Raw genomic sequence first — 25,744 nt, 5'->3', positions numbered from 1 at the left:
GAGCTTTATGGATCTCAGCCGTAAAGCTGAGTTTGACAAAAGTGCTGTGTATGAAAAAAGGCTCTGGAAATAATCTACTAGTAACAGAAAGATCTCTGTACAAAAAACCAGTAAGAAGCTAAAGCTAGGCAAATTTGGAGTAGGAGATTTCTTAACTACAAGGACAACCAACCACTGAAAAAAAGTACTATAACTAGTGGTAGATTCCTTGCTACTGAAACCAAGGATGAAAATTTTTTTCAGGGGAAACACCGAGTAATGCAAATCGATATTGACCCAGGAAAATGTTATGGTCTGGGCTGGGTAGGCGATTAACACAAATGATTACAATGCTCCTTTTTTGGTCTAGTGGCTAATGACTCATTCATGTAGACTTAAATCTTCTGCCTGTGGGAAAGATTAGTGAATGGACATCACTGAATTCTTAAGTAAACTAAAAGTGCTGGTAATTGCTTACCTGTACTAACACCTCCAGTGAAAATCCAAGCTCCTGTGGTCATGGCAGCCTTTATCAGACCTTTTCCAAATACTTGCTTTAATTTGGGTTGCATTTCAAAGTTCTGGAGGCCTCCATGGACAGAGATTAAGAGTTTGGGCAGTTCCAGTTGCCAGTCTTTCACCATGAGATGCAGCAGAGAATCTGGTTTAGTGTCATATGACACACGGATATACTGCAAAGAGCAATGTGTAATACTATCACTTCATCTGCTCTGTAAATTGCCTATTAACTGAGCAAAGAATGGTTATATTAAGCCTTTCATCTTGAAGAGTTTTACAATTTTTAAGCAACACGTTCTTAAATTTCTCTGCTGCTTATGATTAGAAAAAACAGGTTGAAACCTTTCACTGTGCTATTGAGAATTTACCATTTACTTCATGAATTTTAAAAGCACCACTTTCCTCTCTTCACCTGCAAAACTGACTGCAATCAATTGGTCCTAAGCTCTTATTACAAATCTGCATTGTTGGAAGCTGTCTATTTAAAATGACTGGAAGGTGTTTTGTATCGTTCCTAAAACCTCTGGTTTGACTGCCAAAGAGAAGCAATGACCTTTATAAGAAATAGGAGGTTTACGTTGCATTTTATCCCATTCATTGTTAATGTACATATTTCTGCATCCAAAGCAATGATTTGCATTCTTCTCAGTTTAGTTCCACCATTGTGATTTCTTTTCAAACTACTAATCTGTCAAAGAAAACTATGAAATAAACTCCTATTTATTTCTGCTTTAAAATCAAACAAACCACCACTAACAAAAACTACCAACCTCTCCCATACATTTTAAACAAGTTTTTGCAGTGTGGTTGTCTCGAGTGGCAGTCCTAGAAGCGAGACAAGAAAGCTAATGAGCAAAGAAACAAATCTAGGTTTGGATTTGTTCAGAAGAGGGGTAAAACAGAAAGATTTTCTGCAGAAGCTGCAGACTTGCTGTTACTTCTACTGCTAAGAATACTCAACAGCCCATTTTCCAGCTCTGTCAGGCCTCCGTCTTTCAGGAAGGCAAGATTAATTTCTGTTTTTCTAAGATTTCAAACCTTAGAAAAAAATCTGTATCCATGCTGGGTTATTTGGCCCACAAATTAATACGAACAGATAGAATCTTGGGCATTAATACATGCAGCTGCCTCCTTAGCTGATATTTACTGACAGTAAATTTAATGAAACTGTTTCATCAAAACATTTTAAGGTGCTTCCTAAGTAGCTATTATTTTTCTCTTGCCTTTTCTCTCTCTTTCTCTTTTTGAGCATCTTGTCCACATCTTTCTGAGACAGCAAAGAGCGTGGATCCATTCAGTGGATTATGCACTGAGCGAGCCGGAATCCTGACACATACCTATTAAGCTAACACACCAGATTAATACCTTAGAGTAGCCTACCTATGCTCCTTACCATGGCCTTATTTGAATGTCCTCCTCCCTGGAATTCAAGGTTTCCATAGGCATCAGTTGGGTATGTTTGGGTGTGTTTACTGACGGACCATTTCTCTGGCTGAGCTTCCACTTGCTTTGTTTCTTCTCCATTTTTATTAGCTGTTATACTTGGAGGAGGTGGAATATGTTGGTTAATGAGCTGGCCACAGCAGCACCTGTAAGTTAAAATTTGAAGCAACTTTGAGTACAGTATCTTCAATACTGGATAGTGATTTAAAAAAAAAAAAAAAAAAATCAGAAATTAGATTTTCAACTGAACATACCTTGCTCTACATGAATCATAGAAACACCTCTTCTGGGTCATATCTGTTGTATTTGCATACACACATATGCCAGAATTACCAGTCTGCAGGTATTTCTTAACAAGCAAAGATAAAAAATTTCACTTCACTTCTGTTATATACTGGAAAGCTGTTCTAGGCTTAAGGACAGGGAAGGAGGAAGAATGTGGAACAGGAGCAGTGACCATCTGTTTCTTACTCAGAGGTGACAGCTAGCATGTGACACAAACTGTTATGCTATCCACACAAGCTGGACCACAATTTAGCTAGCCCATGCAGTAGCAGTAATAGTAATATTTGGACTAAGAATTCCAGTTCCCCTGTATTATTATTGGTAGTGTCATACCAACCATGAAGAATGGTACCACTTGCTTCACAGTGCACATTACTGCACCCTTGCTTTCAGAATTCAGTATGAATTTATGCTCTAGTTTGCAAAGCTATGAACTAACAACTCACTGCCTCTCCTGCTGCCCAGCCTTATCATCTCCGTATGACATGTCCCATGGCTCTGTACAGATTCGAGTGCAAGCATGTCTTGCCCTTTTGTTCCCCTGTCATCTCCCTTTAAGGGCAGTGAGTAAACTGGGTCTCAGTTCAACTCCAGTTTCTTCAGTATTAACCTCTTCTGTTGGCCAAAACAAAAATTTCAAATGTTACCTGCTAATGTCTTTGTTGTTGGCAACTACATAGATGCATTCTCTTTTTGAAAAGGTCTTCTCTATCCAAGCCTTCTGACCCTTAAAAGGGAGAAAAAATAAGAAGAACGTACTGAAATATTTCTGTGTGGCAGAGATAGTAACATTTGCCTTCTATTTTCAGCTACTGCTTTTAGAAACAAGCACTGAATTCATTAAATCACTTTTAAACACCAGCTGTATCTATTCATGAAGCAAGTAGGTGATGTGAATTTTCCATGACTTGGATAAAATTCAAATCTCAAATGTGTCTAAAAACCTTTATGCTCAAAGATGCTGGTCTTGAAGTTACAATGTTTGTCTGAAGGTCTACCAAAAAATGCAGCTGCTTCTTCCTATTTTAGTAAACAGTAAATGGACTCAAAGTAGTACATAAACCAGCATAAATTGTGACATAAATAGATTAATAGTATTTACTCCAAATAATACTTTAGTATTGTACTTTGTATGTAGAAATTGCTTCCCAAAAACTTTCCTTGCTTGATTAACAATCTTCTCAAAATCATTTTTTCCTGTTGTAAATCAAGTTCCAGTCATTCCTAAGGCATCTTACTCTTAACCAGACGTGTCTCAGGAGGAGGCATTCCTTGAAAGAACATTTGACAGAAAAAGTACAAACTCTTCATGCACGGTGTATCTGTCAAAATAAATTGTGTTGGCCTATTATATTGTGTTTGCAAACCAGAAATTAAGACCAAGCTCACAGCCATTTTAAAAACAATGATGTGTAGGTATGCTAGAACAAAATCATAGATCTGCACAATGCAGTTAGAAAGTCTGTTGCAGAAGCGTAGTCCAGTTGAGTTTGGGAACACTGAAGGGAGTGAGTTCAGAAATAGCTGCAGGCCAGAGTTTCCCATAATTTCTTACTTGCAGACCCCAGGCCTTCTCTGTCCCTGCAACCATCAACAGGGCAAAGTATCATCATGATTGCAATAATAAACCAACATTTAGTGGTGAATTTTAAAAAGTGAACTCAAAAGAAGCCTTTTAATTTTAAAGGAATGCAAAATGTTAAAAAACACTCACGATTCGATGACATCGATAACTTTGCCTTGCTGATGAAAGCTGCTTCTTCTCAGTTTGAATTAGGGAATTGTGTCTTAATTCGTTTTTCAAGTAGCAAGCAAATGTCATATGTTTTGCTTTAGTTTCCTCTGTGGAAGCGAAATGAAATTTTTGCAGAGACAAAAGCTAAAAATGACACAAGAACTTTCGGGGTGCCTTCAACAAAAAAAATGGGCCTTTCCTAGAGAAAGAACTAAAAACCTTGCTGATTTCCTGACTTGAGGAAGTCAGCTGCAGACTTCTGTGGGATGAATGCTCTGTCAGCCTGTCTGGTAAGAGCTTCGAGACTGGACTAGCCCCCTAAGTGCTGCATAGTCTACAGCATGATGAATAGAGGGTGTGGTAGTTCATCTTTTTTTCTTGTGTGAGGCAAGAGCTGTCTCTGAAGTTCCTTTGTTTGTTGACTTGTTAGTTCCTGTCTGGCTTCTTTGTTTCCTCCATTATGTCTAAAATAATAGGAGACTACTTGAAGTTCCCTCATTGCAAATAACTGCAAATAAGTTGCAAACCCAAGCTGTCCATAATCTGTCCAGGTACGTAAATGTTTGCCTGTTTCACGTGCCTCTGAGCCAGAATGCCTTGACAGTCAGTGATCTGGGAGATTCCGCACTTCTGCTCTCCACTCCAATATACTTACTGATTTACCTAGGCAGAACCACCTCATTTCATTTTAGAAGGAATTGTTCAGGGGTTCATAGCACCACAGAGCAAGGAAGAGTTAAGAACTCATCAGACAAAACTTCATGTAGCTTACAATGTTACTTGCTTCCTGAATGACAAGGCATAAATTTCAGGCATTTAGCACAAAGAGCCTGATTATATAGCAAAATTTTGACGGAAGAGAGTATTAAATTTAATATCTAAAGGCCATGTGACTTGGTCAGCTTTCCTGTCTCGACTCCATACATTCCTTCTTCAAATGAACCTTTGTTCCCCAAAATATTTAAAAGGTTCTTTTCATACGCTTTCTGGCAAGGCTTTTACAAGACAACAAGTTTTAGCAATAGTATTATTAGAAATAGAGCTGAGAAAATGCTTTAATTTTATAGCATCTAGTTATTGAGGTGCACTTCTACAGAAGTACAGAAGAAAACACTCCAGACAGGGAGATCCATGAGGCTCTGTGGTGTGTGGAAGTGGGTGGTTACATCAAACAAATGCTGTTTACCTGTTCAGAACCAGATTTTGCTAATTCACAGGTGTTCAGGCTGATCAAAATATTCAGAGCCAAAAATAGTCTATTTGATTGGAATTACACAAGTTCTTCAAAAGTAATCCAAAACCACACAGTGTCCAAATTCACTGCTGTTTTACAAGTATGTCCAATGCTATTACTTGTGCTTATACACACCGTACTAGCTTATGACCTTTAATGTTATAAAATGAGCTTAACATGAAACTGTTAGAGGTTACGTCATTTATCTAGTTTTAAAATTACATATTTTCATTTTTAATTTTTAATTAATTTAGGTTTTATTATTATTTTAGATATTTTAAACATATTCACTTTTTTACCCCCAAGTAAAATTTTATGCTTCTGTGTGGTCTCTGATAACTCCTTGACTGAGTGACACAAATGCCGAAATCAATCCCATAGGGCAGGAAACACTCTTCAAAATGTAGATGGTAACAGATGCTGCAAATTTAACTGTCTGTAGAGAATACTGGAAAATGCAAGCTAGAAATATCAAAGCAACTTGGATTTTTACACCATGTCATTGAGTACTGCTTTACCTTATTCCTTGTAGCCTACCAAAGAACAGAGTTTCCTTTGCTATTTTGTGTGCTTCATGTAAAAAGTTAATTACCCACTGCATTAAGTCACAAACTTAGTATCTGTGTTTGGAAGGAAGCTTTTGCATCTTACTATCTAAAATGAGCTCTCAGCTGTGCAGTCATTCTTAAAATCCCTCTCATAGCAGGTCTATTATCTACTGCTACTTTGAAAAAAAACCTTACATACTCACATCTAAAAACCCCGTTAGAAATCAGTCACTATAGGCACTACAGTTGGACAACACATTATGCTTTACTGGCTTATTTTTCTGTGCTAATGAGAGGAAGGCAAAAGCAGGCATTACAGATTAGGGAAGTAAAACCTCAGCACATTTGGTCAGCCTTTGAAGTTTCACTGCTTTTGTCTGTTTAATCTGCTTAACCAAAGCTTCATTATAATCCAGTGCAAATACTTGAGCAGAAACATCCACTGTCAGAAAACAGGCACTTTTCCCACTTATTTGATACAGATTCTGTACATTCCTCTCTCTGGATTGAAATTTATTTGGTTTCTTGAGAAAAAAACATAAGTACGCATACTATCTCTTGAGAGTTTGAAAAAAACCAAGCACTTTTTAACAGCCTTGGAATGGACGATCAGCTACAGTTTTCAGACCAACAGCCAGCAGGAGTATTAGGCTGACAGACAAATAGTTGCTGCCAGCAAGATCATGGCACTAAAAAACAGTGCACATTTCCCATTCACCTCTAAGAAACACAAAAAAAGCAAGATCCCAACTTGCTGAGAGTGAAGTTCAAACCTGCTTATTACTGCAAATCCTGAATGTACTAAACAAAATCTAATTTTGAAAAAATACATTTCAGATGTTCAGTGGTATATTTGTTCTCCTTTATAAAAACTGACAATGGGTCTTCTAAATTATGACAAAACCAAAACAAAACAAAACCGCTGCTAATTTTTGGTCATCAGCCTAGAAACCACTATGTTGCTGACAAACAGTATTAATTAATACTGGGTTTATATTCCACTTTATGGCTTTGTTAGTTCTCTTTAGCATTAAAAGAAGGTATCCTCCTGCAGAAAGGAATGGAAATCAGTGTTGTTGGTTTGTAAATCATGAGTTAACAAAATCAAGACCCTAAACTAATAGTCACCTTTCTAATATAGCCATTAATAAACACAAGAACTAGTTCTACAAGACCAGCTGTCCTTTGACTATCAGAAATGAACTACACTATTTGCTGAGAAACATGCATATCTTGGGCTGCAGACATGCAGTAACTGAAATTTTCTCTCACCACCACACACAGACAATTGCAGTTCACTGCTAAATTAACATTAAATTTTATGTATTTCACTTCATATATAACCAACCATTCAATGAACAAGTACTGGGCCTGAATTTCAGGCTGTACCAAAACAGAGCCCGCAGCTCTGTTTCACTGCAGCTTCATGAAAGATCAGCAGGTGGGCTCTGGATCAATGCACCTCTGGTGAAAATCCAGGGTGGGAATCCACAGAAGAGAGCAAAGCCACTGGAAACATCATGCTACAAACTCTTACATACTGTTGTGCCACCAAAAGCTGTGAATTTCAGCTGTCATACACCGCTGCAGGATAGCAGCAGTATTTAGTGTCTATGAATAATCATAATGGTAAAAACTACTACCAAAAGAAATGAAAGAATTTGGGGGGTGAAAGAGGGGGAGGGATGAGAGTTGTAGTGTCATTGGAGTACATCTAAAGCCCAAACTCAACTAGACCTAAAGCCAATGTAGTCAACCCTCTCAACTGCCATGATCCTCAAAGAGAGATGCTCCAAGCAACAAGGACACATGTCTTTGCTGGATGGCTTGGCATGGTTGACTTGGTCATAGGATGGGGCCTTATCTTGCAAGAGGAGAGCATCCACTGTAGAACAGCTCTTTGGCACCTGGAGCCCTACTAAAGAGCACACACTCCCCAGCTGCTGCACTCCAGTGAGACTTTGCCTGTACCAGGCACAGCTGGTCAGCAGACAAGCTAGCATGCAAACAGCACTGCTTGGTGCATGGAGCCAGGTACAGGGATCAGACACAGCAGACAGCGGCTGGCACACAGATGCAATGAGGGAGTAGGCAGGGGACCAAATGAATGTATGTCATGCGTAATACACGGTTTGACAAAGCTGTTCAGGCTAAATCAAGCACAGAATAATACAAAAATGGGAGTTGGCTGGGCAGCAGAGCTCAGATCTATGGAATAATACAAATTACTTTCACCAGCATCTTGTTAAGATGTGGATTGATGACTGTCATTTATGAAAACATTCAGCTGTAACCCTGTTCACACCATCTTACCAACATTTCTTGGTAATCCTCCTTTAGCTTGCAGTACGCTGCAAAAGGTGGTATCACCAGGGAAGTCAAATCTCAACTGTGTTGCCCATTTATTTGATTAGAACGCTCTACAGAATTAAACTGGGATATTTATGCCAGCTTTGAGCAAAGATATGTTTGTTTTGATGAGATAATGAGAGAAAGTAGTAATCTGGAGGTGGAATGGAATTCATACCATGAGCATGTGCATGGTGTGTGCCCAAGTCCATTCACCGTGTAAACAAGTCCACAGAGTTTTGTAAATGCCATGTAGGTAATCACATTCAGTTGCTGTTACTTGAGAGAAAACAAGTAAGAGCTCTGCCCAATAAACAATGGGGAGAAAAAATAAAATAAATCATTGTATCAGCAGAATCCCCGTTATCTGGAACTTAGAAACTGATACTAGAAAGACTTCTATTTTGTGCTGCCTTTAAATGCAACATCGCAATTACACTATCCATCATTTTTCTTCACTTTGAAGGAATAGTTTTTCCAAGTGCCCGACTAATCAATCTTTCAGGTGATTAGTTCTACCCAGAACAATTGTCCTCCCAATAACAGTGTTCTTGCTTGGAGAAAAATACTCCAAACTATGTGACGAATGTTAATAGCCAACTTTGTTGCCACTCATGAACTGGTGATATTTTACTGAAAAGTTGTTCATTGCTAAGAAATACAGGGCATAAAACCATAACGCTACTTTAAATTTGTGTTATGTCACCAAGGAGCCAGAGCCATGAAAAATGTCCCCAACTACAGAGCATGGTGACAGCCTGTGAATCTAAACTAAATTTCCAAAACCCTAGTTTGCATGAGTTATATGAAAAATAGTTATTTGTACAACTTTAGCAATTATTAGAATATGAAGTACCGAACAATATCCAATAGAAAGAGGATATCTTATATTATTTGCTAATAAGTATAGCATCAAGAAGGGTTTTATAACAGTTGTAAGAGTCTTTCAAATAAATAACTATTTCCTCAAGACAATTCTTATTCTCATCCTACTGTATTTTTGATATCGGTCAATTTGAACCCGTGCTCTTGTAGCAACCTTGTCAGGGAACCATTTGCTCTGTGGTTGAGACTAACACACAACAGGCAGGATGGCAGTGTCAGTAAGCAATGTTGTTGCCTTTAGCCCTTCTGTTCTAGATGCTAGGGAGATGAGGAACACATATATACCCGTACTTAGCCTCCTTTCTGAGATCTGTTTTGGATTTTTTTCCCCCCTAAAAAAATGTTCAGCCTGCAGACACTCCATATAGCCAATTTTACTCCAAGATCTTAATGAGTGGCAGAGTTATAAACAAACACAAACCAAGATGCTAGGATGGGAAGTGCTGAACAACTGTATCTATGGCTAGTGGAGTCATCCCTGCCTACAAATAACCATTCTCAAGAGACCCAATATAGCAGAGTGGATGAGCAGGGAGAGACAGCAAGCAGCCTCTGAGATGATGCTAGCCAAAGTAGCCTGGTAATTACTGGTTTCCTCTATAACATAACTTGTTAGTAATTCTTATTTGAAGATATAAGATGACCCTGGTATCTAGCTCTGACAAAGCTCAGGAATGATTTTTGTACTGTACAATTACCTGCCCTGTCTATCATAAAGACTCTTTGCTAGTTATGGTTTTAAATGAAGTCAGTATGCTTCCTGATTACATGAACGTGAGATACTTCTCTTAAACTACTCTTAACTATGAGCCTTTAATCTAGGCTATTCAGACCTGAAATAGAAAAATGCTATTATCATGAAAACCCGTATGATTCAACACCCTCAACATCAGATCTTCCTTTGTGAAATTCATCAATACTCATGAAATATTAATCGACATAACAAGGTACTTCCCTCATTACAAAACTAAGCCTATGAATAGTTCTAACTAAAACGACCCACGTGCTTAATTCTCCTGGTTATTTGTGGTTTAGAAAACTGTGTCAATAGATGTTAATTATGCATACAAACAAAGACTAACCTGCACTTAGTGATGCAGATGCAAAAAACATTGGACTGAAATATTGCCTCTATCTGAGAGCGGTCTGAGTTGTTCAAGTCCACATTATTAAGAATAATGACTATTACAGTAGAAATGATCAAAAATGTGCTGTTTGGAAAAGAGGTTTAAAAATATAAGCATTTCTTTGATGTAAGAGGTTACAAGTTGCTAGTTCAGAGATAAATTCTATAAAACTTCTGATAAGCCAGTTAAACATACTGATTTTTCATACATTATGTAATAGTATGGTTTGAGACCTTACAATAATTTTCTTTAAGAAATAGGGCAAACCGTGAATGAAAAACATTTTGAGATAATGACTACATGTTGTGTGAGATATTACTTATCTATGAGAGTTTGTTCTAAATGTACCATTCTAATTAGTACTACTTGAAGTGCAGAGCACACTGAACAGGTAGTCTTGGAGAATTTATTTTACTGACGTTTTCAAAATGTGGTGAAAGCAAGCCACTATTTAAGCACACTGCTAGTCATGTTAATGAAACACACTTTAAAATTACTACAAAGTAAAATTTCTATATTCGCAATATAATACAATATATGCATATTTCAGAAGTCTCTAAAATCTGGAGATACTGAACAAATACATATTTTGAGAAAAGATAACATAAATATTTACTTCCCTCATCTGCTTTCTGTAAATATCCACTCTTTTTGCAAATATGTAAATAATATACTAGTTAGCCTATCTGTCCCTTAAGAAAGTAACATATTTGTAGTACATACAGTTTTGCTGAAAGCGAGATTCTCCAGGTAGAATTCTGTTAAATAGTTTGAGCTGTTGAAAATTTGCAACTTGCTGTGGCTAATTTCACACTCAGTAAAGCAATTATTTTCCAGGCATTAGCTAATATCTAAGCTTTGACAAAATATGCCACAAGCAGCCGCATTTTATACCCTGCTGCTTTCTGTCATTTTTAAAAAAGAAAGAGTTTCCAGCTACTTTAACTCTTGGGCTGCAGGCTTTGCACAAAATTATTCCTTATAATATTTTAGAAATCATTATGAAAGCATTGGAATTCAAGGGTTAAATTATTTCCTGGAGACGCTAAATATGTATGTTTAAAATACTGTATTATATATACCTAGGAGTTGTCACCATTCATTGGGAACTTTCTGAAAAATTGAGTACTTCAGGACTGAAATAATTACAAAGGGCGAGGGCAATGGGAGATTTCAAACGAGTTTATAGATAAAAACAGTTTTCAGAAAATTTGGTCAATCTTCTTTTCAGTCCTTACGCATCTAAAACCCTCGAAGCTGTGAGTGAAAAGAATTAATAGGTGCCATAGAACCAGAAAACAGTGTCTTCAGCAATGTTCCTGGACTTTTTTTTCATGATGTGCAACACATTGTCCTTCTCTAAAGAGTGAGAAGAATACACCTAGCTTCAATAGATCATAATACAATCCAGGAAACACAACACAGGAAATACCCTGCCTGTACTGATATACAGTATCATTTACAGTTGTCAAATATTATGTATAACTCATTAACATATTTGGCTTTAAAATGTTAGCCACAGTCTACCATTTGAATTAAAATGATAGTGGGGAAAAATTATGATAAAGGTTTCAGTTTACTGCATTTAATCCATTATCAAAGATGGGGAAAAAAAAATCTGAAGTCTGAATTAAGGGAGTTAAAGGCAACTCAAACAGGCCAGAAGCTGTGTTCATGGCTGTCTCTGGCTCGATAGGGGAATAACAAGGATATGCCCTCTTGGAGCTACTGTTACACTGAGACATCCCTCCTCAAGACCCCGACTGCACTGCAGCAGAAGGGGTAAGAATGACAGAAGAGTAGATGGGAGCATCATTCTTTGGAGTTGTGATTTGAAGAGCTAGGGGGTAACAAGGGCCAAAACTGAGCTTCCTTGACTCCTCAATCATTTGAAAGATTGGTACGTGAATACTCAGGAATCACATGTAGGTTGGATCTTGGTGAGTGAGTTCTCATAGTGACTTCTCATCTCAGAGCCCAATATGCTTTATGGCAGAAATGCATTACTTCAAATGCCAACAGCAGCATTTCTGATACAAGTGTGATGGGGCTGCTGAAGTTTGTTGTAAGTCTTTCACTGGGAAACCCCCTTTACCAGCAACCCTCACTGGGGTAAGGAAAACCACCATAAATGATGCCCTTTTCTGTTCTAAGACTTCCATAATACCTGACCTATCATCGGACCTTGATAAACTCAATCAGAAACAAACACACACAGAAAGAGGCTTGCTTATCAGAAAGCTTGTTGCCAAAAGTGAACTCCAGAAAGCGTAACTGACTAATTTTGAAAACTCAAAACAACCCCAAAACAAAGCAAAGTCCCAACCTACAAAACAAAAAAAAAACCAACCCAGAACTCCATCCCCATTTGCTGCAGAGGTAGCTCTAAACTAGCATTCAAAATATTGAAATATGTAAGACATGTTTTCACCTAATCTCTCTTTGCCAGCATTTCTACAGCTTATCACAGTCATACCAAAGCAATTTTCTAATTTTGAAATGTTTCAAGACACCTTTTTTGGACTTGAAAACTCATTTTGTCTTCTTGCAATGAGTACTTCAGGTTTCACGTCTTTCAAAATGAATGAGAAATCTAGGAAGTAGTCTAATCAGAACACTGTCATTTCAACTGAATTATCTTTCTCCAATCAATCGTAGGTCACTATACAGCTCTTCAGCGCAAATTTCAATTATGCATATCGATGTTAAAAAAGGTAGTAAAGCAGAAGATGATCAGGAATAAAAGGAAAAATCATTTAAAATCATGTCCTACCTGCTTGTCACTGGAAGTATTTCAGAGTTTGGAAAGATGAATTACATCTAGAATAAACAAATTGCATTTAACTCTGAGCTTCTGTCCCATCTTTCTGTTTATTGTTCAGACTTCTCATTCATCTTACTGTTAGGACTTCCAGTCTCTCTGAAGTTCATGAGAATTCCCAAGGAGATGGGTTTCCACCACTTTAAGAAGAGAATCTCATATGATAAGCATGTGAGCAGCTTCTTTGTTCAAACCAATCTCATGACTCCCTTTGAAGGTAATCCTTTAGAAGTCTCATGACCCATCTCCCTGCCCAGAGGGTATTTTCATCTCATGGTGGAACAAGGCACAACAAATCTACTTTGATAGTGCCCAAATCTCCAATTTGTTAAACCTCCTTTCCTCTCTTCAAACAGTGGATGTACTTGCTGTAAAAATGCCGGCACTGCAGAAAGGCTAAAGCAGGAGCTGAAACTTTTAATTTGAAGTATCCCCTCCCTTCTGCTAAAATATCAACGTTATTTGCATAATTGAGACAATTGGACATAATAGTCCTTTCAGGGGTCCTCATTAGATGTACAGCTCTACATTCTTTGAAAAGAAGAAAAAAGGAGGTCATACAGCATTAATTATAACTAATCCTTTTTAGAACAATTTGAAGTTGGGCAAAATGCTGTACTAAAACAGCTGAAGTTGAAAATAAGCCATTAATTTCGTAACTTTACATATCACATGCATTTTCATACCCTGTTGCTTTTAGCAATTTAATTAATTCCTTTGCTGCGAAGGGCTTCTTTTGCATCTTCTCATACTCTAAAACTACCACTAGCAAAGGACACAGTGTGCTGCAGGTAGTTCCTTTTTCTGCTCCAACTTTCAAATATCTACCTTGTCTTCTTGTGCTGGGTGCCAACATAACGCAATAGGTAAAGATGACATCTAGAATCACATCTAAGGATCATACTATCTAGAGCTAAAGGCTGTCTAACTCCCTGCTTCTGCTGCACTGCACTGTGCAGACAAGTAGCCTGCTAGACGCTAATCTTGTTCCACTGTTCTGTGTCTGATCTCCAATGTACTGAACACATACCCATTTGTGACTGGCATAGAAATATTTTGCAGACATGATTTCAACTTCTGTCCTGCCCTAAATGCCAAAGCATGCAGCTGAAACAGCTTTGTTTTAGAACCAGACCCTTGCTCTTCCTAATGAGACAAAGTTCTTGCTGACTTAATGAGAAACAGCAATGGGGTATAGAAGAATTAAGACATGCCTCTGGAAAACTACAATGCCAAACAAAGTTTGAACTTCATTTCTGTTTGAGGAAATGGTAAATTTTGAAGAAAGCAAGACACTACTAGTAAGAGAGCTCAAAGTCAAAGAAATTAAGCAACTAAGTCAGGTGTGGGGCACAGCGCTCCATTAATAATGGAAATACAGAGCATTCCTTCATTTAGGGAATTTTTCACTTGTAGCCTTTATCCAAAGGTCACTAAATTTAGTGAGAGACTTTCTATCAATGTATTCAACAGACACTGAAACAGGGTATATCACAGGCGTACTCCACAGTTGCATAATTTCTTCTTCTGTGCTTTCAAAATCACGTTGCTAGTTCTGACCACTGAAATCATATCAAGCTTAAGTTCCAGTTGTTGAAGAAGCTGTCTGATACCCTGTTCAAGCAAAGGGATTGTCTCAAAGCCACTACCCGCCATTCTTGGAAGCTGAACATAGAAATGGAGGACATACGATAAAGTCAACAGATGTTTCTTTTTCCAGTGAAAACCAGATTTCAGACATACTGGTCTTTATGGATGCTTCTTCTATCTGGAATGTGGTGTACTCTGTGAGCTAGAAAAAGTTGACCTATTGGACAAACTGCAAAAAATATTCACAAAGATATATAAGCCAGAAAATCTATACAAAAAAAGTGATTTGGGCACTTAACTCTCTTCTGAAAATGGAACTCAGACATGCAGTGTGGTATATTTCTTTGGCTGGGTTCTCTATAGCAACAGAAGTTAAAAAGGAATTAATTCCTTTTTGCCCAGGAATGAGTTCTGCTTGGCCAGCCATTATGCAAGAACGCAGGTTGTATCTACGGTACCTGCATTTGGAAGACAAGACACATTTTAAGAATTAATGATGGAAACATCACGCCTGTGCATTTTGTTCTTCTGTTTGTTAGCTCAAACTACAGTGACAGAAATGTACACCTGAGAAAGTACAGTATCATTTAAAATCAAATGCAAGTTTTGCTGACTCTTCCCTTAATGGAAATTTGATAGGCCTGCAAGCCTGCCAGCATATCCCTTCTACAACACTGTAACTGTTCTGGCACCTCAGTTTAAGTAATGAGACTGATGAAAGATAACCAAGCCACGTGCATCTACCCAAAAAGAAAAAAATTGTAGGTGTTAAAGTGTTCAGTTTAAGGTGACTGGGATCAAGGCCACCCTCTACAAGCAATAAGAACATTTTCCTCATTTGCTAGAGCAAATAAAGAACAAGTTTTAAAAATTTTGAAAAACACAGATTTCTGACTGGGTGTTTTAAGCAAAGTCAAAGCTTGTCAGGATGTCTACACTCTAATGAGAATGTTCTGAATAGTAGTTCAGGTAACACAAGGTATCATTCTATATTTATAAAAATATAATGACAATATAGTAATAATTATATAATATAACAGGAATTAACTAGCCTGTTCCAGGGATGGGGTGGGGCGTGGAATAGCTATGTAAAAGCAAAGGGAATTATACACAGTATATGTAAAATAAACCTTAACCAAGTTGGCTAAAAACCTAATAAACATGCACTTCTGTTGTCAAGGGAAAACAGCCTACAGTCTCCTGTGCTTACTGTCTGAAATGCCTGACAAAATTCTGCATGGTAAGAGGAAGAAATCACTGGCATTTAATTCCAAACATATAATTCTGTCAAGTTCAGCCAAAGTGCTCATTCAGAGTTCAAAGGCATAACACATGAGTGAAAAAAATTACATTCTGAGAGAAAAGGCCACTACACAAAAGATAGTTTTCATGGATGCCTGCACTCATACTATGGGAAGGCTCACAGCACTTGGAGTTTGTTTTGTGACATGGCTTGATATAAATGCACTGTGAAGGAAAGGGATAAAGATATGCATCTCCCTGCTGCCCTCACTGTGACTGTCTCAGAAAAAAATTCCCTTGGTTTCCAGCGGTACTCAGTACTAACATGCTTGCAGGGAGTAAGCAGGAATGAAGAACTGGTGAATTTGGTTTTATCGATTTAAACAGTATCTTCACATACAGTACGGAGGCATTAGTCCATGCCAAAAAAAAAAAAAGCTTTATTTACATCCTCCACTGTCAACACATGCCCTTATTACTTCCACCACCAAAATAAAATATGCTTGCTTCACTGATAGCAAACAACTTATCTTCAAAAAGTAACAAGTTGTTATGGTTTTACTACAACGGCTGCAAATCTAATACCTCTGTAATCAGTTGTATTTATGTATGAATAATTGAAAACTCAGTAAACATAACTGGTTTTCCAAGTGACAAGTTTCAGCTAGCACATTTGATAGCTCACTCACTGAATGCAGCTAATAGCATTTTCTTAATAAAAAGATAAAATACATTACATTCTGATCTGATGCATTTGCTGGTCTCTCCCAAATGTGTCTGTATCACGGAAATCAATACAAACACAAACAACATAATTTCTTTTCAGATGCTTACTGGTCTTGAAACTACTCTCCTAATAAAAGCAAATTAATTCACCTAGTACGAAGGAAATATTTTTCCCCTCGTTTTCTTCTTCTGCACTGTTTATGTAGCATTCTGTAAGATCTAACAAGTTATGTCATGTAGAGACTACTGCATTCATATATCAAAAGTAAAATTTATGGATAGCAAATGTGGGAGCCGAACTTTGACATGCCAAAATGCAGTGTAGAAAGATAAAATATTTTAGATTTTTTTCTGCAAAACTATATATAAAATTGTACATAAGTAGGAACTGAGATAAACTACATACAAAATGCCTAGGGAATATATTGTAATCTTCCTCACAGTTATTATCAGACCAAATTCAAATTTGAAATGTCCCAGTGAACTATAAATGCGAGAGTCATAAAGGAGTGAACAATTATTACATTGTGACATAATTAAGAAACCACAAAAAACAGTACCAAAATCCCCTTGGGACCCGAGTTTCAACATTTGAGAGGAACTGAACGCTACTTACAAGCCAAGCCTGTTATCATAACCGACACAAACTGCAGCTCAAAGGATCCCATATTTTTTTCATAGCTGAATTAAATCTTGAACCAATGACAAGGATTTCACATAATGCAATACTGTTGAACTACTGAAACTTGTGATGAGCATTAACACAAATGTCACAGATATGGATGTCAGAATAGATGAGAAATGACGTGAGAGCAATCTGCCTGTGAGGAAAAATAAGCTAGCTGAGACTCAGTCAGGAATGGACAAAGATGAAAGGCTGGATTGCTCATGACAAGCTTGTTCACATGAAAATGGAATAGGGTTATTTATTCATAACCATCCTAATAATACTGTTTTGCAGCCGCAAAATTCATGACCATTCACTGCAATGTTTTGATTGGCCACAAAGAACTCATGAAGCAGCAGCGCGTATGAAAAGACAAAAGCAACCCTTGAACTACAGGTCTCTTAATTACTCAAAATAATATTTTTTAAAAGTACATTTCCCAACAGATTCTGGTACAACACGTATCTCCTGAGGCCACTATCAGATCTGCAACTAAATGGGACTATTTGAAAAACTCAAAGACAAAACACTGAAAGAGTATCTTAGTGTCTCGGGCTACGATCACTGTGCAAGACTGAATGGGTGAACTAGATTCAAAGTGTCTCTGGCTCTGGTTATTCTCCTTTTTGCTTGGAGGCAGCAGTTAGCTGTGGCCCAGATACACGCTACCTGAGCACAAATGAAAGGCTTACATGAAATAATCTGGTAAACTCAAACAAAGCACTGAAATCAGTGACAAAACACCCAAGGCAGAACAACATTCTCACCAAAAGCAACTATAATTTTTGCTCAGGAGTAACACTTGAGTCTTTTCCCCTTCTGAGACCAAAGTCTCACTGCAACACGGAACATGCTGGTGAGGTGGTTGTGGTGCAGAGGAGGTACGGCTGTCACCTGCCTTACTGCATTGTGGGCTAAAATAAAGCACTGACTGTAGCATCTAGAGCTCCAATAAAACCCGACTTTATAAAAGCTAAAAAGCAACCCCAAAGAAGAAATAGTTTGATAATAAAATGATCATAAATCCTCTTAATACCAGTGAAGAATTACCCAGGCATTCTGGGCGTTGAACAGCTAATGCAAACAACTCAAAAGCTTTAAAGTACAATCAATTAACAGTATAACCCATGAACAGAAGTGGTGAGAAATGGCTTAGTTCCCAATCTGATTCCTATAAAGCAAGCTACATTTATTGAAATGTGATAATCTTTGCACAAAATGGGTTTGGATGTGCAATGGAATTATTTGCCTAGTTTGAAGTACAGGCTATTATCCCCAGCAAATTTACTCTAAGTAGGATCTGATGAAACCACACAGTGTAGCAGCAGTAAAAAATATGTTCCCCTAAGTCCCACCTTTGTGTAAGTTCCCAATCTGCAATCCACTGAAAACACCAAGTTCCTGTAAGAAATATATTGCTTCTTATGCAGGGAATGAGTGCTTTTAGGTGGACAGGATTGTAAAATAAATTTGATGGTTTCTTTCAACTTTGGTATATTATCACTGCAATTCTTCTCTGGATGACATACATGTATAACTAAGTAAAATAGTTGCCGCCTTTGCTGCCCAGGTTCATCTCTGAACTCATCTGCAGCATTCCTCTAGAGTTTTGTCAAGTGGTTAGAATTTGAAAGAGTATTTTTAAAGCAGAACAGAGGAAAATTGACACAGCTTTTTTTAATCTGGTGCTAATGCAAGAAAGGCTGTTCCATCCTGTGAGAAGTGTGAGTGAAATGAGTTATTTTTGGCAAGATTGCACCCACTGATAAGTGTTTTTGTAATTCAGTCAAGTGCCGTTAAGTACTACTCCTCCCTCATGGAAACACTTTTAAACTTCACATAGCAACAGTGGCGATTGTGTATGTTTCACAATTCTCCCTCCCTCCCTTCCCCCCTTTTCTTTGTGTTTGAAGAGGCTCTGTACAGAAAAAACAGCAGTGAACTGTGTGTTCTGCTTAAGTACAACTGACATCAAAGATGAGCTGTAACAAAGAAGAAAAAAGTGCTGATCACTCAGGGCAGCAACATACCAATACCACCCATGCCACTCCCTCCACAGGGGACTGAGCACTTGAATTCCTCTCCTACCTGGACTGCTCACATCCAAGTTTTAACACAAAGGCATTTGCTTAACTCTTGATTCTGTAAACGCTTACACACATGCTTAATTTTATAGCCATGAATAGCACCCCCCCCCCCCCCCCCCCGATTTCCATGAAGCTATGCCATACATAGAAAGCTGTTCAGAGTCAATGGGACAATTCAGGGGCTTAAAGCTAAGGCTGCGTCTAAGTGTGCACAGGATCAGGAGTTTTAAAATGGCATAAAACAGTGCCTTCTACAATAAAGAGAATACTCTGTGCTTCGCTAGCAGTGTTCATCTGAATAGTTTAATGCACAAACATGGATTGCCCCTTTAGCCTTATACAGTAAACATCTATTTACCTGCTCATAAAATTTTGTGAAGTTAATATTACTCCCAAGCCAAACAGCTTGTAGGTGTTCTGAAATATGATAATTTTGAATCTTTGTAAAAGAATTTACAAAGTTTAAAGAAAAGGGGGGAATGAATGAAGGGTTAAATCACTGACGGTCCCTGGCTGAGACACTACTGTGATACATAAAAGCTTTACTTGCATAGTTTTAGTTATTCCTTGACCAGAATTGATAATAGGATGTTTCAAGATGTGTAACTCCCTTACTGATAAGATCAAATGGGCCTTGAGGTAGCTCGTTAACATTCGGAGGCCAAAGGATGGATAAGCCAATCCCATGACTATGTATGGACAAAGGAAGCCCGAAGTTCAACTAGCAGACAGTGTGAAGAAGACTATGAACGACCACCGGAGGGTGAAAAGACCCTAACCCTAATTTTACTGCGCATGCTTGGACTATGCAAATGAATTCCAGGAACTCACCCACATAAGACCAGATAAGACCAGCCTTTGTAGAAATCTGATGAATATGTATGATTTTTCTGTATATGAACTGAGGTGCTTTGCTAACCTGTTGGAGCACTCGTGGTGGACAAATCCCCAGTGCTGCCCAGCGCTGTATTAAAGAATGCCTGCTTAATAACAAACTAGTTGTTATTGAGTTATTCATCTCGGAAAACCGTCCCGATCGTGGGCTCGGTACCGACTTTGTTGTTTCAATGGCAATAGAAATCTACTGTCATAAATGCAGGTCCTGCTGATCAATACATGGGTTAAGATAAATTAAAATCACAGTAAGTTGCTGAAACAGTATGAGGTACTGCAGCTTTCAGCTTTGTCAAGCGCATTATGTTCCCCCCAGTAATTAAAACAGAAATGCCAGCAAGCAGCAAATACTCTTGTTGGAGAGATTCTGAAGTTGTTAATTCTTTTAAGAATTACTGGGGGGGGGAGGAGAATCTCTAAATCTTGTTTAGTTTCAGTAATCTTCAGCTGCACAACTGCTAAAAAAGAATTTTGGAGTTTTCTCCCAGGTGTGTTAGTTTTACATTTTTATGCAAATATTTTGTCTGCTAACAAATATGGTAGTGGCTGAACAAATGCAAGTGTTTCGAATAAATGCTCAATTTCATTTTATGCCATGAGACGTATGTGCATAATTCACCCTTTAAACTTGCATTTCCAACCTTCTCCTCAGACTAGCACTTACATAAAAGAAACACGTGGGTTACAATACCATTATTTCACCTTGAAAAGTCTAGGGTTTGCAACTCAGTATGAAAATTTATATAGACAATTTTCCATCTTTCTATTCAAGATATTCTTATCAAGCTCTCTTTGACAGAGAAAAGCACATGTTTCAAATATGGCAGCCCCAAGCTTTATTATTTCCTCCTAGAAAGACTGTGGTAACTTAATGTACTTGGTGATTCTGTACACCATCAACAGGTACCTAAGCACAGAGTAACAACCTAAGCTTAACCCTTACTGCCATTCTAAGCATGTATAAATATGCTGAGCTTAAGCTTTACTACCAGTCTGCCACACAGCTGTGCACAGCCATACAGCCCCGTGCACCATCACAAAAGTAGCTGGAGAGGAACTGTAGTTGGTGGCAAACAGAGCAGCAGCATAAGCTCCAAGCTGCAGTTAAACCTGTCCGCTGAAGCGAAGTATTTACAAAGGATAGAATCCAATCAACTGAAGTTTGTTGGAAAATAACCTGTGCCTCACTAATGCTCTAAAATATGAAATGTGGATTACTTTTTCATTTCTGATTTGATCGTTCTATAACATTACAGCACCTACTAATAGATTTACATGCTATATAGGCACAGTACAACAGTCATTTTTTTGAGAGGTGCTAATCTAAAAATTGGAACTGGAACAACAACAACTAAGAGTGATACAGAAACTGAACTGCTTTCCAGCGAAGGAATAGATCTCATCTTGTAAAGCACCTCTCACTAACATTAGAGATGATCTTTTAATACTAGAAACAGTAGGTGTACTCCCCTGCTCCAGCCCTCCCAGCTCTATGTCGTTACAAATATAGTAATTTTCAGATTTCTCACGTTTTCACTAGCTGCTGCTTACCAAACATGTTTCTGAGGTTAGAAGAAATAGTGGCATGAATCTGCATGGTGTCTTTAAATAGGAAATAGAACAGAATATTTTAGCCTTCAGAAATGATGCTTACTATGATAAAGGACACCTCTACCAAAAGAATAATTGCCATGGATTGGCAGAGGTATAAGAAGGGCAACATCTGGTTCCTCACAAGAAGAAAAAACACCAACTGCTTACTAGTATGTCCAGCTTCACTAAAAGTATGTTGTAACTGTCTGTTAGTTTTGTGATGATCAAGAGCCAACACATGGAAAAAGGAAGCTGATGAAGTTGCATCCTTTGGATATGGCTTCTCAGTACCTCTTTATTCCCTCATCATGATCACCAACAGTGCCTCTTCCTGCACAGCCATTTCTGCAGAACCATGACTCTCATAAGCTTCATACCTCTCAGACTACAGAGCTGCAGCCCAGCTCCATTTTAAGTCTCCTCCTTTTGACTCAACATCAAAAGGCAACCGTGAGTATAGTAAGTACTTACTTTTTCGTTATCACTCATTAAAAAGTCATATTGGGACTGGCTGTCATATTCCTCCATACTTATCTTTCTGAGTATCTCTGCAGTTCTTAATACACCTGAGAAGCAAAAATGCCTGTGGTGGTCCAGTAAGCCTCAGGACAAACAACCGGAAATGAAAGTCAAAGTGAAAACCAGTCTTTACTCATAATTATGGAGAATGTTTAATTAAGCCATTGGGAAAGCTGAAAGGAAATACCAGAAGAAAAAAAAACCAACCAAACAAAAAAAAAAAAAAAACCACCAAACAAAAAAAACCCCACAAACCACACCAGGCCCATCTCTCTCTCAGATTGAACGTCCTGCCTGAACAAAACATACAGCTGGATGAAAAGCCCTTATCTAGAGCCAAGGTTAGCCAAGATTGCTCTATGGGGAGTTTTCCTTCCCAATAATACCCATCAAACAGGGAAGAGATGCTTTTAATTACACAAGCCTTTTGTACTTCTCAGTACTCTAGGGCTATCTGAATGTATTTCAGAGGAATTTTCTCAGATTAACTCTAGTCCCTATGCACTGAATACCCAGCAGCAACCGGTGTGCACTAGGTGTGTTACAGGCTACACCTTCTGTTTCCATTTCACCTACAAGGAATCCAGTTCACACCTGTCAGACCATTCCATGCGTGAACCAAAGCAAGGGAAGCAGGAATGAGTGGGAGATTTGCTTCACCCTCCTGCTCTAAACTAAAATGAGTGTGATGTTTGTACTCAGCTAGCCAAATTGCTCCCATGGTTAAAAGAAAAAAAAAGAAAAAGAAAAAAAAAACACCCAAAAAACCCCCAAAACCCAAACCAAACAAATGGAAGGCAGGAAGGAAGGCAGGAAGGCAGGCAGGTGAATGAAGAAGGAAAAAAGAAGGGTGAAGGGGGAGAGGGGACAATGGGACAATTTTCTTCTTTTAAAATGAAAGACACAATTGGCTTATTTTACCTTGTTTTCTTACACACACATGAAATGACTAAATACATGTTATTTAAATAACATGGATACCAGTAAAAGCAAATTAATAATGCTCCCATGAAGCTTTAACTCTGTGACATAAAACTGAATTGATAAACATGCCTTTAATAAAATAGAAGAAAACTGTTCGCACTAAGGGATGTTTATTTGGTTTCTGAACAGGTTTTAGTCAAATTGGAACTTTTAAAGAGGAGACTGTTATCCGGTCATTGGGTTCTACTCAGGTAGCTCTTCAGGTAATATATTCACTTTGCATGAAAACACGCTCAGAGAACCACCAGTTAAAAGGTATTTCTCTTATCGCCCTAAAAGCTACATCTTGAATTGCTTAGTATACTAATACAGCTCTAATCTTGTAATGGTCATTTACTAACTTAAGTTGATATTGAACAAATGTATAGTTTGCAATAAATTAAATTATTCTCAATGGAAGACTCTAATTAGTTTAGATGTTTCTCTTAGCAAAAGAAAAAAAGAAGTGAGTTCAAAGAACAGATTTTTCTCTTCGTTCTCCTAGTCAGTGCTACTGACATAACCCTCACAAGACTGCTTTTCTGACTTGTCTAGCATGTGAGGGAAGTTCATTAAACATAGAACATAGTTTTAGAGTAAAGAAGTAGTTCTGAAAATACAAGAAGTAAACAGAGCTTCTAATGAAACTCTGTAACAGGTGTTATATAGGAAGACTTGACCGTATCTCTGTGCCTATTTCTATGCTGACTCTTGTAATTTCATTTTAAAAGATTATAAGGGATCCAGATTCCCTACAAAAGGTCTGATACCCTCCTGGATCTAATGTGAGGATGTCAACACTGAACATGTGGAAGCACAAAATACATGCTCAAAACCATTGATCTGAGCTTCCAATCATGCACTGCTGTTGAGACTGAGAGCTTGCCAAGGCAGAGACAGATTTTTTTTCTGTTTATAAAGCACAAAGCATAAATACAGACCTCATATCTCTGAATTAAAGTACATGTGCAATATATTATACACACCTTTTAAAAACATTCAGAAATCCTCTGGTAATCTAGCTGTAGCAATCACATCTATGCTGCTTTAATGTGGTAGACTGAAATCTGGGGCATTCTCTCCTTTCCAAGACCTGTCTGTAATAATCCTGCTGGAATGTACAGTGTGTATCAACCTTCTTAGCCTGCCTTTTAAGAGTGAATGCTTCTCATATTTCATCAAAGCTGTATCACAACAAGTTACACTTACAGAACTGCAGTGCTCTGGTTAATCAAGTTACTTGGAGTATGTTTGTCTCAGATAACTATATTCCTTGGCTGGAACCCATGAGAACTCTTAGATGGCTTTCCTGCTTGCTTTCCCTTTGTTTGGGAGCTTGTGGGTGCACTCTGTTTGGACCTTATACTTACCAGTTTTCATTAACGTAATTATATTAACTCTTACGGCATTTGTTCATTCAGTGAAGGTTTGTAGCATTCCTGTTAGTTATTTTTTCCTCCCTTTTCTGAGGGAAAACAGGGGTGGGGGGGGAAGAGTAGAACCAAAGAGAGAGAGAGAGAGAGAGCGCACGAGAGAGCCTAACATTGATCTAAACTTTCTGCTACCTGGGCCTGTTTAGGATGTTTTTCTCTAGTATGACACTGGTTCTCTTTTACTAAAAGTCATGTAAAAGTTTCGTACACTGACTTCTTGCTATACTTGATAAATGCAGGTAGGCTTGAACACGAGCTCTGTCAACTTACAGCAGTGAAAAACAAGCAGATTTCAAAGTGTACTTCCATACATCCCACTGCATTTATCTCAATGTCCTCTGAAGTGCTTGCCACTGTTTTCCTAGCTTGTCTGGTATTTCCTAGCTTGTCTGGTATTAAGACTGTGGTTTGAGAGATATAGGCTGGAGTCTGTTCTTGTCTTGAATCCTCTTCTATCCCCAAACTACCACAGTTCTGAAAAATCATGAAATGATGCACTCCTTTTCTTCTTGAATGGATTCCTGAACAGGTCCAGAAAAGTACTAGATCCTTATGGAGGGGCATCCAGCGACACTGAGGAGTTTAAGAAAGGTCAGTATAAATGAAGGCACAGAGGTATTGTCAAGTCTTAGTGCATGTAGTAGAGCCATCGTCAGCAACTCTATAGTTAGGTAGAATCTAGGCTTTCCTTATCAGCATTATTCACAATAACTGAAGTTTTTATTTATGTCAGTATTTGACTTGACACGGAAGACAGTCAGGGACAAGTATTAAAAAACAGAAAACAAAACCCTATCTTACAGATACTGCAAGCATTGCATTATAATCAATTAACCAACACATACTCTTCCCTCATCATGTCTTCTTATCTGCTCTGCACAGAGTGGCTTGCCTATTGCTTGAATTCATAAAGGTACTGACCGTGTATTATTCACTGCACAGATTAATTCAGATTCTTCCTTGTGTTGTGTATACCTCTCTTCACTACATTTATTACTTTGTTCACACTTCCGATAGAGGCATCTATATAAATTATATAGTATACGTAAATTATGCCAAAAGATTAAAAAAATGCCTTTTCAGTGAACAGTAGAAAGCATCAGTG

The 25,744-nt window shown here is 38.0% G+C and overlaps 1 protein-coding gene across 1 annotated transcript in view; it reads right to left on the bottom strand.

Annotated features, from left to right (window-relative positions):
- The window catches only part of TRPM1 (transient receptor potential cation channel subfamily M member 1), an 85,909-nt gene that overhangs the window by 41,722 nt on the left and 18,443 nt on the right, over positions 1 to 25,744 (bottom strand). The window contains exons 2-4 of the mRNA XM_059824114.1: positions 2,874 to 2,953; positions 1,892 to 2,087; positions 458 to 671 (exon numbers count right to left, since the gene is read on the bottom strand). Coding sequence (XP_059680097.1) covers positions 458 to 671; positions 1,892 to 2,087; positions 2,874 to 2,953 — 490 coding nt within the window. The remainder of the gene's footprint in view (positions 1 to 457; positions 672 to 1,891; positions 2,088 to 2,873; positions 2,954 to 25,744) is intronic.

This window comes from Gavia stellata, chromosome 13 (assembly GCF_030936135.1).
Source record: "Gavia stellata isolate bGavSte3 chromosome 13, bGavSte3.hap2, whole genome shotgun sequence".
Taxonomy (NCBI): Eukaryota; Metazoa; Chordata; class Aves; order Gaviiformes; family Gaviidae; genus Gavia; species Gavia stellata.
This window is presented reverse-complemented; position numbering and strand designations above follow the sequence as displayed.